The 14,624-nt window shown below is 43.4% G+C and overlaps 1 protein-coding gene across 1 annotated transcript in view; it reads left to right on the top strand.

Moving 5' to 3' along the window:
• The window catches only part of DIP2C (DIP2 acetate--CoA ligase C (putative)), a 370,495-nt gene that overhangs the window by 243,720 nt on the left and 112,151 nt on the right, over nt 1-14,624 (top strand). Inside the window, exon 5 of the mRNA XM_087947300.1 lies at nt 7,509-7,619. Within this exon, the coding sequence (XP_087803426.1) occupies nt 7,509-7,619 (111 nt within the window). The remainder of the gene's footprint in view (nt 1-7,508; nt 7,620-14,624) is intronic.

Below are 14,624 nucleotides of genomic sequence, written 5' to 3'. Positions count from 1 at the left end.
GCATCATGGACACAGGCGTTTAACACCTGCTGGACATTCAGGTGGTCCAACTGGTACTGAAGGACGAACAGGGACAAGGGTTTTATTCAATCTTGTTCGTACTACAGAAGGAATTGTTGGGTGGGGGGGGGTGTAGACCAATTCTGCATCTAAAATTACTAAACAGATAGTCAAGATGCAATCCTTACAGTCAATCCTGGGAAGTATCCGAGAAGGAGATGTGTTAATGTCAGTAGACACGTACCTACACATCCCAATTGCCCAACCACATAGAAGATTCCTGCACATAGGAAGGCATTACCAATACAGAGCAGACTCTCCGAAAGGTCCACCCAGCAGCAGCATGGGCAGTGAAAGCAACCTCAACTGCCTCATTCTTCAGCACGGCAGCTTTCATACAGTTCGCACAAATGCAAGAAAGGGCACCACCTGGAGATTTTTTATTACAACAGGATTTAAACAAGTTGATAGCAACAATGCCACCCTGAATGGTGTCAAGTACACTACCAAGGCTATTGCAACTTCAGTGACGGTGAGGCACCTGGTTTGGCTCCACCATTGGCAGGCGGATTTAAAGCACAAGTGGAAATTTGCTTCGGCTCCAGTTAAAGGAAACAAACTATTCCGGGAAGCCATAGAACCCCTACTGGTTGAGACCAAGGACAAAGGAAGTTTGGCCAGGCAGATTGGCTGCCATCGTCATACATGCGAAGGCAGCCTTTCCATCCACGAGGGGTTGCTTCGATCACTCCGAGCATATCCCAGAGGATATAGAAACAGACAAAATAGGTCAGTATTGAAAAACAGATAGAATGTCACCAATTGAGGGAGAAAAAAGCTATATATTAAATCGAGAAATTACATTAACAGAATTAAAGGAAGCAATCCAAAAACAGAAGGCAAATAAGACCCCAGGGCCAGACGGTTTACCAGGAGAATTATATCAAAAATTAGGACAATCTTTGGAACTAGTATTACTGCAAATATGTAATGGGGCTTTGTTAAATGCAAAAATTCTGGAATTGTGGAGGGAATCATATATTACCTTGATACCGAAAGAAGGTACCGATGTTAATCAAATCCAAAATTATAGACCAATATCGCACTTGAATGCCGACTACAAAATTTTTATGAGTATTATTGCAGGAAGGACAAAAAGGATTTTAAACGAAATAATACATAGTGATCAGAATGGATTTCTACCGCAAAGACAAGTAAGGGACAACATTAGAGTAGTAATGAACATATAAGAATATTATGAAATGCAACCAGGAAGACAAGTGGCCCTTGTCTTTCTGGACGCACAAAAAGGGTTGCTTTAGTCACTCCAAGCATTCTCAGAGGCCGTATACGCAGATGCCAATCCGGCAACCGGACAGATCCGGATTTATAGATGGGGCAGTCAACAATTCCAGGGAAGAAGACCGTTCAAGGGTCCTGCTAACAGGCCCTTTTGCCGCATAAAGTGGCAACCAGAACAGCGCGCCCATTGGCGGGAGACTGGGCCCATTCGCCGATGATGGGAAGCAATAACAACGGACAGTTGGGTCCTAGACCCAATAAAAAGGGGCCTAGTTCTGGAATTCCTCTCCACAACCCCAAACTCTTTCAGAAGAGGCCCAGAGCCAAGAGACCGAGCCAAAAGAGGCATCATGGACACAGGAGTTTAACACCTGCTGGACATTCAGGTAGTCCAACTGGTAGTGAAGGACGAACAGGGACAAGGGTTTTATTCAATCTTGTTCGTACTACAGAAGGAATTGTTGGGTGTGGGGGGGGTGTAGACCAATTCTGGATGTAAGATTACTAAACGGATAGTCAAGATGCAATCCTTACAGTCAATCCTGGGAAGTATCCGAGAAGGAGATGTGTTAATGTCAGTAGACACGTACCTACACATCCCAATTGCCCAACCACATAGAAGATTCCTGCACATAGGAAGGCATTACCAATACAGAGCAGACTCTCCGAAAGGTCCACCCAGCAGCAGCATGGGCAGTGAAAGCAACCTCAACTGCCTCATTCTTCAGCACGGCAGCTTTCATACAGTTCGCACAAATGCAAGAAAGGGCACCACCTGGAGATTTTTTATTACAACAGGATTTAAATAAGTTGATAGCAACAATGCCACCCTGAATGGTGTCAAGTACACTACCACGGTTATTGCAACTTCGGTGGCGGTGAGGCACCTGTTTTGGCTCCACCATTGGCAGGCGGATTTAAAGCACAAGTGGAAATTTGCTTCGGCTCCAGTTAAAGGAAACAAACTATTCAGGGAAGCCATAGAACCCCTACTGGTTGAGACCAAGGACAAAGGAAGTTTGGCCAGGCAGATTGGCTGCCATCGTCATACATGCGAAGGCAGCCTTTCCATCCACGAGGGGTTGCTTCGATCACTCCGAGCATATCCCAGAGGATATAGAAACAGACAAAATAGGTCAGTATTGAAAAACAGATAGAATGTCACCAATTGAGGGAGAAAAAAGCTATATATTAAATCGAGAAATTACATTAACAGAATTAAAGGAAGCAATCCAAAAACAGAAGGCAAATAAGACCCCAGGGCCAGACGGTTTACCAGGAGAATTATATCAAAAATTAGGACAATCTTTGGAACTAGTATTACTGCAAATATGTAATGGGGCTTTGTTAAATGCAAAAATTCTGGAATTGTGGAGGGAATCATATATTACCTTGATACCGAAAGAAGGTACCGATGTTAATCAAATCCAAAATTATAGACCAATATCGCACTTGAATGCCGACTACAAAATTTTTATGAGTATTATTGCAGGAAGGACAAAAAGGATTTTAAACGAAATAATACATAGTGATCAGAATGGATTTCTACCGCAAAGACAAGTAAGGGACAACATTAGAGTAGTAATGAACATATAAGAATATTATGAAATGCAACCAGGAAGACAAGTGGCCCTTGTCTTTCTGGAGCACAAAAAGGGTTGCTTTAGTCACTCCAAGCATTCTCAGAGGCCGTATACGCAGATGCCAATCCGGCAACCGGACAGATCCGGATTTATAGATTGGGCAGTCAACAATTCCAGGGAAGAAGACCGTCAAGGTCCTGCTAACAGGCCCTTTTGCCGCATAAAGTGGCAACCAGAACAGCGCCCATTGGCGGAAGACTGGGCCCATTCGCCGATGATGGGAAGCAATAACAACGGACAGTTGGGTCCTAGACCCAATAAAAGGGGCCTAGTTCTGGAATTCCTCTCCACAACCCCAAACTCTTTCAGAAGAGGCCCAGGACCAAGAGACCGAGCCAAAAGAGGCATCATGGACACAGGAGTTTAACACCTGCTGGACATTCAGGTGGTCCAACTGGTACTGAAGGACGAACAGGGACAAGGGTTTTATTCAATCTTGTTCGTACTACAGAAGGAATTGTTGGGTGGGGGGGGTGTAGACCAATTCTGGATGTAAAATTACTAAACGGATATTCAAGATGCAATCCTTACAGTCAATCCTGGGAAGTATCCGAGAAGGAGATGTGTTAATGTCAGTAGACACGTACCTACACATCCCAATTGCCCAACCACATAGAAGATTCCTGCACATAGGAAGGCATTACAGACTCAAAGGTCATCAAAAGAGTAACAGAGGTTTTATTTGTAGCACCCCACTGGCCCAGGCAGTCATAGTACGCAGCTCTGATAGATCTGTCAATAGCCAGACCATGGAGAATCCCTCCATACAGAATAGCGTTGAACCAGGGGATAATACAGCATCCAGAACCACAATGGCTTCAATTGACTGTCTGGCACTTGAGAGGGCCGCACTGAAACAGTTAGGCTGTTCAACCAACATAATACAGACCCACTTACATTTTCTTCTGGTCTTTCTCACAAATCAGCATGTTTCTACTGACAGTGGTGGTTTTTTAGTGCAATAGTTCTTAAATATTTACATAGTTCCCAACTTTGGCTTTAGATATTCTGGCTCTCCCCTTAACTATCAGCATTCTGTGTCATATAATGGCCCACCAAATGCATCTATGAAGCCAATTTATGTGACTGGACAGGCAAAATCTTTTGTCCATTGTCATTTTTAGTAGCAGTCAGAGACTCAAAAGATAACCTTCTGTTATCAAGATTTATAGTCACTTATTTCCCAATTTTATTGAATCTATCAAATCCAAAGTAATAGTCATCACCATGTATGATGAAGTTTTTCCTCGCGTTTAGTTTACTTTCATCTTCTTTGTAGATTAAAAAGGGCTTCAGAAGAGAATTCCTTTCAAGTAATTGAACATTGGATGCAATACACTACCGATTAATTTATTGATTTTATATATTTATTTTCATCGTCCATTTTCTAAACAAAGGACAAGTTAGTTCAGCTTCCAGTTATATTCTGTTACCTTCTGATGTGATAATTAACATTTTTCTAGTTGGGGCGTGGAATGTGAAGTTATTCCTAGAAAACAGATCAAAGAAGATTTCAAGGGAATTTACAAGATATATTTCTCCATGCAAGGCAATAGCAATGAATGTATAACTCTACAGATTGTCTTGTGCATTATTTATTTGCACAAATTTTATTCTGGAAAAAGCAATTCCATCTGACTACAGGTTCCAGCACTATATGTGCCACATAGGAGGAGGATGTTTCTATGATTATTACCCTTCCTCTTGATAACAATACTTAACTGAATTTTTGGAGTTTAATATTTGTGAGTGTTTTCTGTCTTATGCAAAAGGGTCTACATACCAGAGGCTTAATATTTTGTGTTCTATATCTACCCTGCAAGAAAAATGTAGCTGTTTTTAAAAATTGCAACCGACTGGCCCTGCTGAATACCTAATAAAAGCTTGTACTGGGCTTCCATTGTTTGAAGAAAACTTGGGAGCCAGCCATGAAGTCATATTTATATCCCTTGTATATGGGAGAGAGGGGAAGAAGGTCTTATTTTGACCTTTAATGGAGGCAGAAAATTGAATTAGACATTTTCTATTTAAAGCTTCTTGCCAGAGAAATGTGCTCATGTCATTGAGAAAAATGAATGAACCAGCAACTGACCACTGCATGAACTGGACACAAGAAGAAAAACCAGTTCCAAGGGGAATAAAAACTAAGGCTCACCAATTAATTAGATAATCTCAATAGCAGTAGATTTATAGGGATTCTAAAAATATCATAACATATTAAAAAGCTGACTAATTGTTCTATTTGATAGAATTGACACCAACCTCCAAAATTTCACAGTTGGAAATAGAAACTGAAATTGTATGAAGAGAAGAAATGTTGAGGCTAGGGGCATTACTTTCTTTGGGTTTCTCCTTGGAGGAACCACAGATCCACTCTAATCGTATCTATAGAATGATCAAGCTGGGATTAGGAATTGATGAAGAAAAAGTTGCTGTTGAAGAATCCACTTCCACTGTATCTGAAGAGATCCCTCCCCTGGAAGGAGATGGGGATGCATCACACATGGAGGAGGTGGATTATGTTCATTTCCTGCCTCCTTTCCCTGTGCCATCACCTTGCTCAGGAACTCTGGCAGGGCTAACTCAAAATGGTCTCTGTGTCTTTTATAAATGGTAACTAACATGGCAGGCAGCCTTCCACATTTTATTTGGTCTTTCTGCTTGTTCAAAAATGCTGCTTTAGGGGGAAAGGGTCACTCTAATTGTTCGAAGGTTTTTTGCTCTCCTGTCCATGAAGATTTTGTTCTAGTTTTAGCTTGACCGCCAAACATCCATCCCACTATAGCTGAAGTAAACACCCAGAGAATGTCCTTCCCACTAATATAGCAGTGAGACTCCTCCGCCCATCCCTCGCTGCTGCCTTTTGTCTTGAGAAAGCAGGGACTTGCAATCTTGTTCATGTGTTTGGTTTTGTTCTACTGGAATTAAAATAAAAAAGAATATGGTTTACAATGAAAAAAACAACCTCATGGATTATCAGCCTACTTCACTTTGCCCATCTTTGCCTTATCTGAAAATTTTAGTGCTCTAATATTATGCAACATATTATCTCATTGGCTTATAAAACTGGACAAGGTATTGCAAGACAAATAAAAGTATTATACTTAATTATAGAAATATCCTGTAGTATACAATAGGCAAGAAGGAGAAATCCAGTGATCATGTTTAATTTTTCATTGATATCAAGTTGGAAGATAGATAAACTATCTTTCAAATAAGCAGAATTGTCTTTTTTGTCCCCTGTGGTTCTTATCACCATAGTATCTAATTTGTAGACCTAAAATAGAGCTGTCGCCTGCTCCAAGCACAACCACATGATGCTCTTTGGAAAGAGCTGCTGAACTGATTATTTCAATTAGCTTGTATTTATTTTTAACCATTTTCCAGGACAGTACGGAGCACATACTTCATCACAGCATTGTTTCTTGTTTCAACTCCTACCTTCCTTGTTTTTGTGTAACATACTGTATAGCCTAAATGTTCTCTATTTGGAGATACTACCAAGTGGGACATTTAAAAACTCTTATTTTAGTATTCTTTCTCCTTCAGCCAAATGGAATCCGTCTTCCTAAGGAATCAAAAGGTAATAATATCTGGAGACAGCAGATGGGGCTCATTGAGCTCAAGGGCTGGGAAAACCTGTTTTGGAAAGGCTCAGTGGGTATATTTTGATTTGATGCATAAAGTCAACAGAAGTGCCAGCGACTCTCTAGAGCTGCAGATGTAGTCTACAAGAATTCTGCACCTGGTTCATTCACATTTCATTCCCTTTTCTGCTGAAGATGTGGGAGAGCATATCATTTATTTTCCATTGTCCATTACTTCAATGGAGAAAGAAGTGCCTTTCTCTGCTCAGGTGGAGCATAGGAGTAATTGTTTTCATCCTTCTTCTGTTTAAAGAAAGAGTTTCTTCCGTTCATTCTGAAGATAGAAGGGCGAGATTTCATGAGGGAGTCTCCTTTTCTATCTAGAGCTCAACCCTAACTCATGAAAGGGACAATTCAAACTTCGGTTGATGTTTCATTTTTGGAGGCATCTTAATTAGTTTGCTTTTTCCTATAATATAGACATTTATATACTTAGTGCACTTTCACTTTGCAACAGTAAAAACGATGAGCAAACATTGGTTTATTTGACTCATAAGATATTTAATTACATATCAACGGAAAATGGGCAAAATTACTGTACTTGATGCTGCTGTTTCATCATTCTGACTCTACCAGACATTTTCTTAATCCATTTCTGATTTGTACAATTCTAGCATGACAATATCCACAAAAGTGCATTCCCCAGAGTTGTTGTTCTGTAGCATTTTGCATATTTGTGCTGCAATTAATGGCAATAATGTACATGCTTTGTTCACACTTTTGATTTTGAACAGTAAGTCATAAAATCCTATGTTATAGTAATTTCTTTGTTTTGTATCAACTCTAGCATAGATTTCTTGACAACTTAAGTTGATCAAAGTTTGATTTGCATCCACCGTATGCCATGTTTACCATACTTCTAAAAAACAATGTAACAGAATCTGATATTTTTTCCTTTTGTTTTCTGCAAATGCAGGAGTCGATCAAGCACTGCCACAAGAACGCCGAACACCAGTAACTCCATCCTCCTCCTCTCGATACCATCGCCGCAGATCATCAGGCTCACGAGATGAGCGCTATCGATCAGGTGTGTACAACAACAACAACAACAAAACATTAGAAGAGAACATCTGTAGCTCGGGATTGTTCCTTGGTGGAGTCCTTGGTGCTCTTCTGATTTGGTTTTTGCTTAAAGATGTTTCATTATCCAGCTAGATAACATCATCAGTTCAATGATTATGGAGTTTGGGAAGTATGGAGATGATTCTATGTAATCAGGCAATGAAATGTTTGCAAGCAAATAAGCACAGAGAGCACCAAAGACTTTGCAGAAGAAATGTCTTTTAAAGAGCATTTGAATGGTCCATCCTTGGTAATTCAGAAGAAGCTGGGGAGATATCCTGAGGGTTTGATTTGTCCAGTGTTCACCTCACCATTTTTGGGAAGGGGATGGGAAAAGGTCGTTTTGAAGCGCAAAATGTCTTAATTGAAATAAATAATCTGGACTCCTTTTGTAGGGTTTCTGCAAAAGCAGATTTCTCAAATGGGGTCTACCTCTCTCTCCCTCTTAATACTGCTTGGGACCGGCTTCGGAGGAGAGAGTTGAACTAGGGCAATGCTATGCCGCCTATCCCTATCCCTTGCAGCCATTGAAAAGTCAAGGCGAAGAAGGATGGTTGCACTATCCCAGCCCACTCTCACCACTGATCATCCACAAGTGCCAACAATAACTTTCTATCTCATAATGTGCGCTGAAACCCTACAGAAAGAGTTCCAGATTTTTCGTTTCAATAAGGACTCTCCAGAGTCCTGATTTCCTTTTTCCACTGCAAAATGGCGAGGTAGACAATTGGACAAACCGAATCCCCAGACCACGTGGGCATGATCCTGTGCAACACAACCCCCAGGATATCCCCCAGCTCTTTCTCAAACCTGAGTGGAACCATTAGTTGCAAAAGCGGAATACTCAAATGGGGCCTACCTCTCTCTCCCTCTTAATACTGCTTGGGACCGGCCTCGGAGGAGAGAGTTGAACTAGGGCAATGCTATGCGCCTATCCCTATCCCTTGCAGCCATTGAAAAATCAAGGCGAAGAAGGATGGTTGCACTGTCCCAGCCCACTCTCACCACTGATCATCCACAAGTGCCAACAATAACTTTCTATCTCATAATGTGCGCTGAAACCCTACAGAAAGAGTTCCAGATTTTTCGTTTCAATCAGGACTCTCCAGAGTCCTGATTTCCTTTTTCCACTGCAAAATGGCGAGGTAGACAATTGGACAAACCGAATCCCCAGGATATCCCCTTCCGGAACCAGAGTGGGTCCATTAGTCGCCAACGCAGATCCATTCAAATAGGATCTGTCCATTGCTCCCTATTAATACTGCTTGTGAGCAGCCTTGGAAAAGGGAGTTCAACCAGTAGAGTAGACTACTGCACATCCCAATCTCCCAAAGCCATTGAAAAGTCAAGGAGAAGAAGGATGGTTGCACTATTCCATGCCACTCTCACCAGGCTCATCCTTCTAAACGTGAACAGTACCATCTGTTTCCCATAGTTTGGTCGGAAAAACTACAGAAAAGGATCCTAATAATTTATTATAATTATGATCCTCTGAAGCTTCAAAACGATCTTTTTCCATTCCCTTCTCAAACATAGTGAGGTGAACACTGGACAAATCAAATCCTCAGGATATCTCCCCAGCTTCTTCTGGATCACTGAGGATGGACCATTCAAATAGGGCTTGTCTCACTCCCTATTAACACCAATTGGGACCAGCCTTGGGGAAAGGAGCTGAATAAGGCACAAAACTGTGCTACGCATCACCATCCCTTGCAGCCACTGAAAAGTCACAACGAGGGAAGGTTGTACTGTTCCTGAGTGGAAGGTTGCACTGTCCCATCACGCTCTTGCCAGACATCATCCACAAGTGCCAACAATACATTTCTATCTCATATCCTGCCTTGAAACTCTACAGAAGGGTCCAGATAGTTCATTTCAACTAGGACCCTCCAGGGTCCTAGTTTCCTTTTTCCACCGTGTCCCCAAAATGGCGAGGTAGACAATTGGACAAACAGAATCCCCAGACCACGTGGGCATGATCCTGTGCAACACAACCCCCAGGATATCCCCCAGCTCTTTCTCAAACCCGAGTGGAACCATTAGTTGCAAAAGCGGAATATTCAAATGGGGCCTACCTCTCTCTCCCTCTTAATACTGCTTGGGACCGGCCTCGGAGGAGAGAGTTGAACTAGGGTACTGCTATGCCGCCTATCCCTACCCCTTGCAGCCATTGAAAAGTCAAGGAGAAGAAGGATGGTTGCACTATCCAAGCCCACTCTCACCACTGATCATCCACAAGTGCCAACAATAACTTTCTATCTCATAATGTGCGCTGAAACCCTACAGAAAGAGTTCCAGATTTTTTGTTTCAATAAGGACCCTACAGAGTCCTGATTTCCTTTTTCCACTGCAAAATGGCGAGGTAGACAATTGGACAAACCGAATCCCAGACCACGTGGGCATGATCCTGTGCAACACAACCCCCAGGATATCCCCAGCTCTTTCTCAAACCTGAGTGGAACCATTAGTTGCAAAAGCGGAATACTCAAATGGGGCCTACCTCTCTCTCCTCTTAATACTGCTTGGGACCGGCCTCGGAGGAGAGAGTTGAACTAGGGCAATGCTATGCCGCCTATCCCTATCCCTTGCAGCCATTGAAAAATCAAGGCGAAGAAGGATGGTTGCACTGTCCCAGCCCACTCTCACCACTGATCATCCACAAGTGCCAACAATAACTTTCTATCTCATAATGTGCGCTGAAACCCTACAGAAAGAGTTCCAGATTTTTTGTTTCAATAAGGACCCTACAGAGTCCTGATTTCCTTTTTCCACTGCAAAATGGCGAGGTAGACAATTGGACAAACCGAATCCCCAGACCACGTGGGCATGATCCTGTGCAACACAACCCCCAGGATATCCCCAGCTCTTTCTCAAACCTGAGTGGAACCATTAGTTGCAAAAGCGGAATACTCAAATGGGCCTACCTCTCTCCCCTCTTAATACTGCTTGGGACCGGCCTCGGAGGAGAGAGTTGAACTAGGGTACTGCTATGCCGCCTATCCCTATCCCTTGCAGCCATTGAAAAATCAAGGCGAAGAAGGATGGTTGCACTGTCCCAGCCCACTCTCACCACTGATCATCCACAAGTGCCAACAATAACTTTCTATCTCATAATGTGCGCTGAAACCCTACAGAAAGAGTTCCAGATTTTTCTGTTTCAATAAGGACTCTCCAGAGTCCTGATTTCCTTTTCCACTGCAAAATGGCGAGGTAGACAATTGGACAAACCGAATCCCCAGGATATCCCCTTCCGGAACCAGAGTGGGTCCATTAGTCGCCAACGCAGATCCATTCAAATAGGATCTGTCCATTGCTCCCTATTAATACTGCTTGTGAGCAGCCTTGGAAAAGGGAGTTCAACCAGTAGAGTAGACTACTGCACATCCCAATCTCCCAAAGCCATTGAAAAGTCAAGGAGAAGAAGGATGGTTGCACTATTCCATGCCACTCTCACCAGGCTCATCCTTCTAAACGTGAACAGTACCATCTGTTTCCCATAGTTTGGTCGGAAAAACTACAGAAAAGGATCCTAATAATTTATTATAATTATGATCCTCTGAAGCTTCAAAACGATCTTTTTCCATTCCCTTCTCAAACATAGTGAGGTGAACACTGGACAAATCAAATCCTCAGGATATCTCCCCAGCTTCTTCTGGATCACTGAGGATGGACCATTCAAATAGGGCTTGTCTCACTCCCTATTAACACCAATTGGGTCCAGCCTTGGGGAAAGGAGCTGAATAAGGCACAAAACTGTGCTACGCATCACCATCCCTTGCAGCCACTGAAAAGTCACAACGAGGGAAGGTTGTACTGTTCCTGAGTGGAAGGTTGCACTGTCCCATCACGCCTTGCCAGACATCATCCACAAGTGCCAACAATACATTTCTATCTCATATCCTGCCTTGAAACTCTACAGAAGGGTCCAGATAGTTCATTTCAACTAGGACCCTCCAGGGTCCTAGTTTCCTTTTTCCACCGTGTCCCCAAAATGGCGAGGTAGACAATTGGACAAACAGAATCCCCAGACCACGTGGGCATGATCCTGTGCAACACAACACCCAGGATATCCCCCAGCTCTTTCTCAAACCTGAGTGGAACCATTAGTTGCAAAAGCGGAATATTCAAATGGGGCCTACCTCTCTCTCCCTCTTAATACTGCTTGGGACCGGCCTCGGAGGAGAGAGTTGAACTAGGGTACTGCTATGCCGCCTATCCCTACCCCTTGCAGCCATTGAAAAGTCAAGGAGAAGAAGGATGGTTGCACTATCCAAGCCCACTCTCACCACTGATCATCCACAAGTGCCAACAATAACTTTCCATCTCATAATGTGCGCTGAAACCCTACAGAAAGAGTTCCAGATTTTTGTTTCAATAAGGACCCTACAGAGTCCTGATTTCCTTTTCCACTGCAAAATGGCGAGGTAGACAATTGGACAAACCGAATCCCCAGACCACGTGGGCATGATCCTGTGCAACACAACCCCCAGGATATCCCCCAGCTCTTTCTCAAACCTGAGTGGAACCATTAGTTGCAAAAGCGGAATACTCAAATGGGGCCTACCTCTCTCTCCCTCTTAATACTGCTTGGGACCGGCCTCGGAGGAGAGAGTTGAACTAGGGCAATGCTATGCCGCCTATCCCTATCCCTTGCAGCCATTGAAAAATCAAGGCGAAGAAGGATGGTTGCACTGTCCCAGCCCACTCTCACCACTGATCATCCACAAGTGCCAACAATAACTTTCTATCTCATAATGTGCGCTGAAACCCTACAGAAAGAGTTCCAGATTTTTCGTTTCAATAAGGACTCTCCAGAGTCCTGATTTCCTTTTTCCACTGCAAAATGGCGAGGTAGACAATTGGACAAACCGAATCCCCAGGATATCCCCTTCCGGAACCAGAGTGGGTCCATTAGTCGCCAACGCAGATCCATTCAAATAGGATCTGTCCATTGCTCCCTATTAATACTGCTTGTGAGCAGCCTTGGAAAAGGGAGTTCAACCAGTAGAGTAGACTACTGCACATCCCAATCTCCCAAAGCCATTGAAAAGTCAAGGAGAAGAAGGATGGTTGCACTATTCCATGCCACTCTCACCAGGCTCATCCTTCTAAACGTGAACAGTACCATCTGTTTCCCATAGTTTGGTCGGAAAAACTACAGAAAAGGATCCTAATAATTTATTATAATTATGATCCTCTGAAGCTTCAAAACGATCTTTTTCCATTCCCTTCTCAAACATAGTGAGGTGAACACTGGACAAATCAAATCCTCAGGATATCTCCCCAGCTTCTTCTGGATCACTGAGGATGGACCATTCAAATAGGGCTTGTCTCACTCCCTATTAACACCAATTGGGACCAGCCTTGGGGAAAGGAGCTGAATAAGGCACAAAACTGTGCTACGCATCACCATCCCTTGCAGCCACTGAAAAGTCACAACGAGGGAAGGTTGTACTGTTCCTGAGTGGAAGGTTGCACTGTCCCATCACGCTCTTGCCAGACATCATCCACAAGTGCCAACAATACATTTCTATCTCATATCCTGCCTTGAAACTCTACAGAAGGGTCCAGATAGTTCATTTCAACTAGGACCCTCCAGGGTCCTAGTTTCCTTTTTCCACCGTGTCCCCAAAATGGCGAGGTAGACAATTGGACAAACAGAATCCCCAGACCACGTGGGCATGATCCTGTGCAACACAACCCCAGGATATCCCCAGCTCTTTCTCAAACCCGAGTGGAACCATTAGTTGCAAAAGCGGAATATTCAAATGGGGCCTACCTCTCTCTCCTCTTAATACTGCTTGGGACCGGCCTCGGAGGAGAGAGTTGAACTAGGGTACTGCTATGCCGCCTATCCCTACCCCTTGCAGCCATTGAAAAGTCAAGGAGAAGAAGGATGGTTGCACTATCCAAGCCCACTCTCACCACTGATCATCCACAAGTGCCAACAATAACTTTCTATCTCATAATGTGCGCTGAAACCCTACAGAAAGAGTTCCAGATTTTTTGTTTCAATAAGGACCCTACAGAGTCCTGATTTCCTTTTTCCACTGCAAAATGGCGAGGTAGACAATTGGACAAACCGAATCCCCCAGACCACGTGGGCATGGATCCTGTGCAACACAACCCCCAGGATATCCCCCAGCTCTTTCTCAAACCTGAGTGGAACCATTAGTTGCAAAAGCGGAATACTCAAATGGGGCCTACCTCTCTCTCCCTCTTAATACTGCTTGGGACCGGCCTCGGAGGAGAGAGTTGAACTAGGGCAATGCTATGCCGCCTATCCCTATCCCTTGCAGCCATTGAAAAATCAAGGCGAAGAAGGATGGTTGCACTGTCCCAGCCCACTCTCACCACTGATCATCCACAAGTGCCAACAATAACTTTCTATCTCATAATGTGCGCTGAAACCCTACAGAAAGAGTTCCAGATTTTTCGTTTCAACAAGGACTCTCCAGAGTCCTGATTTCCTTTTTCCACTGCAAAATGGCGAGGTAGACAATTGGACAAACCGAATCCCCAGGATATCCCCTTCCGGAACCAGAGTGGGTCCATTATCGCCAACGCAGATCCATTCAAATAGGATCTGTCCATTGCTCCCTATTAATACTGCTTGTGAGCAGCCTTGAAAAGGGAGTTCAACCAGTAGAGTAGACTACTGCACATCCCAATCTCCCAAAGCCATTGAAAAGTCAAGGAGAAGAAGGATGGTTGCACTATTCCATGCCACTCTCACCAGGCTCATCCTTCTAAACGTGAACAGTACCATCTGTTTCCCATAGTTTGGTCGGAAAAACTGGCAGAAAAGGATCCTAATAATTTATTATAATTATGATCCTCTGAAGCTTCAAAACGATCTTTTTCCATTCCCTTCTCAAACATAGTGAGGTGAACACTGGACAAATCAAATCCTCAGGATATCTCCCCAGCTTCTTCTGGATCACTGAGGATGGACCATTCAAATAGGGCT

This window comes from Notechis scutatus, chromosome Z (genome assembly GCF_049901735.1).
Source record: "Notechis scutatus isolate UNSWTSFEM ecotype Mainland chromosome Z, rNotScu1.2, whole genome shotgun sequence".
NCBI lineage: Eukaryota > Metazoa > Chordata > Lepidosauria > Squamata > Elapidae > Notechis > Notechis scutatus.
This window is presented reverse-complemented; position numbering and strand designations above follow the sequence as displayed.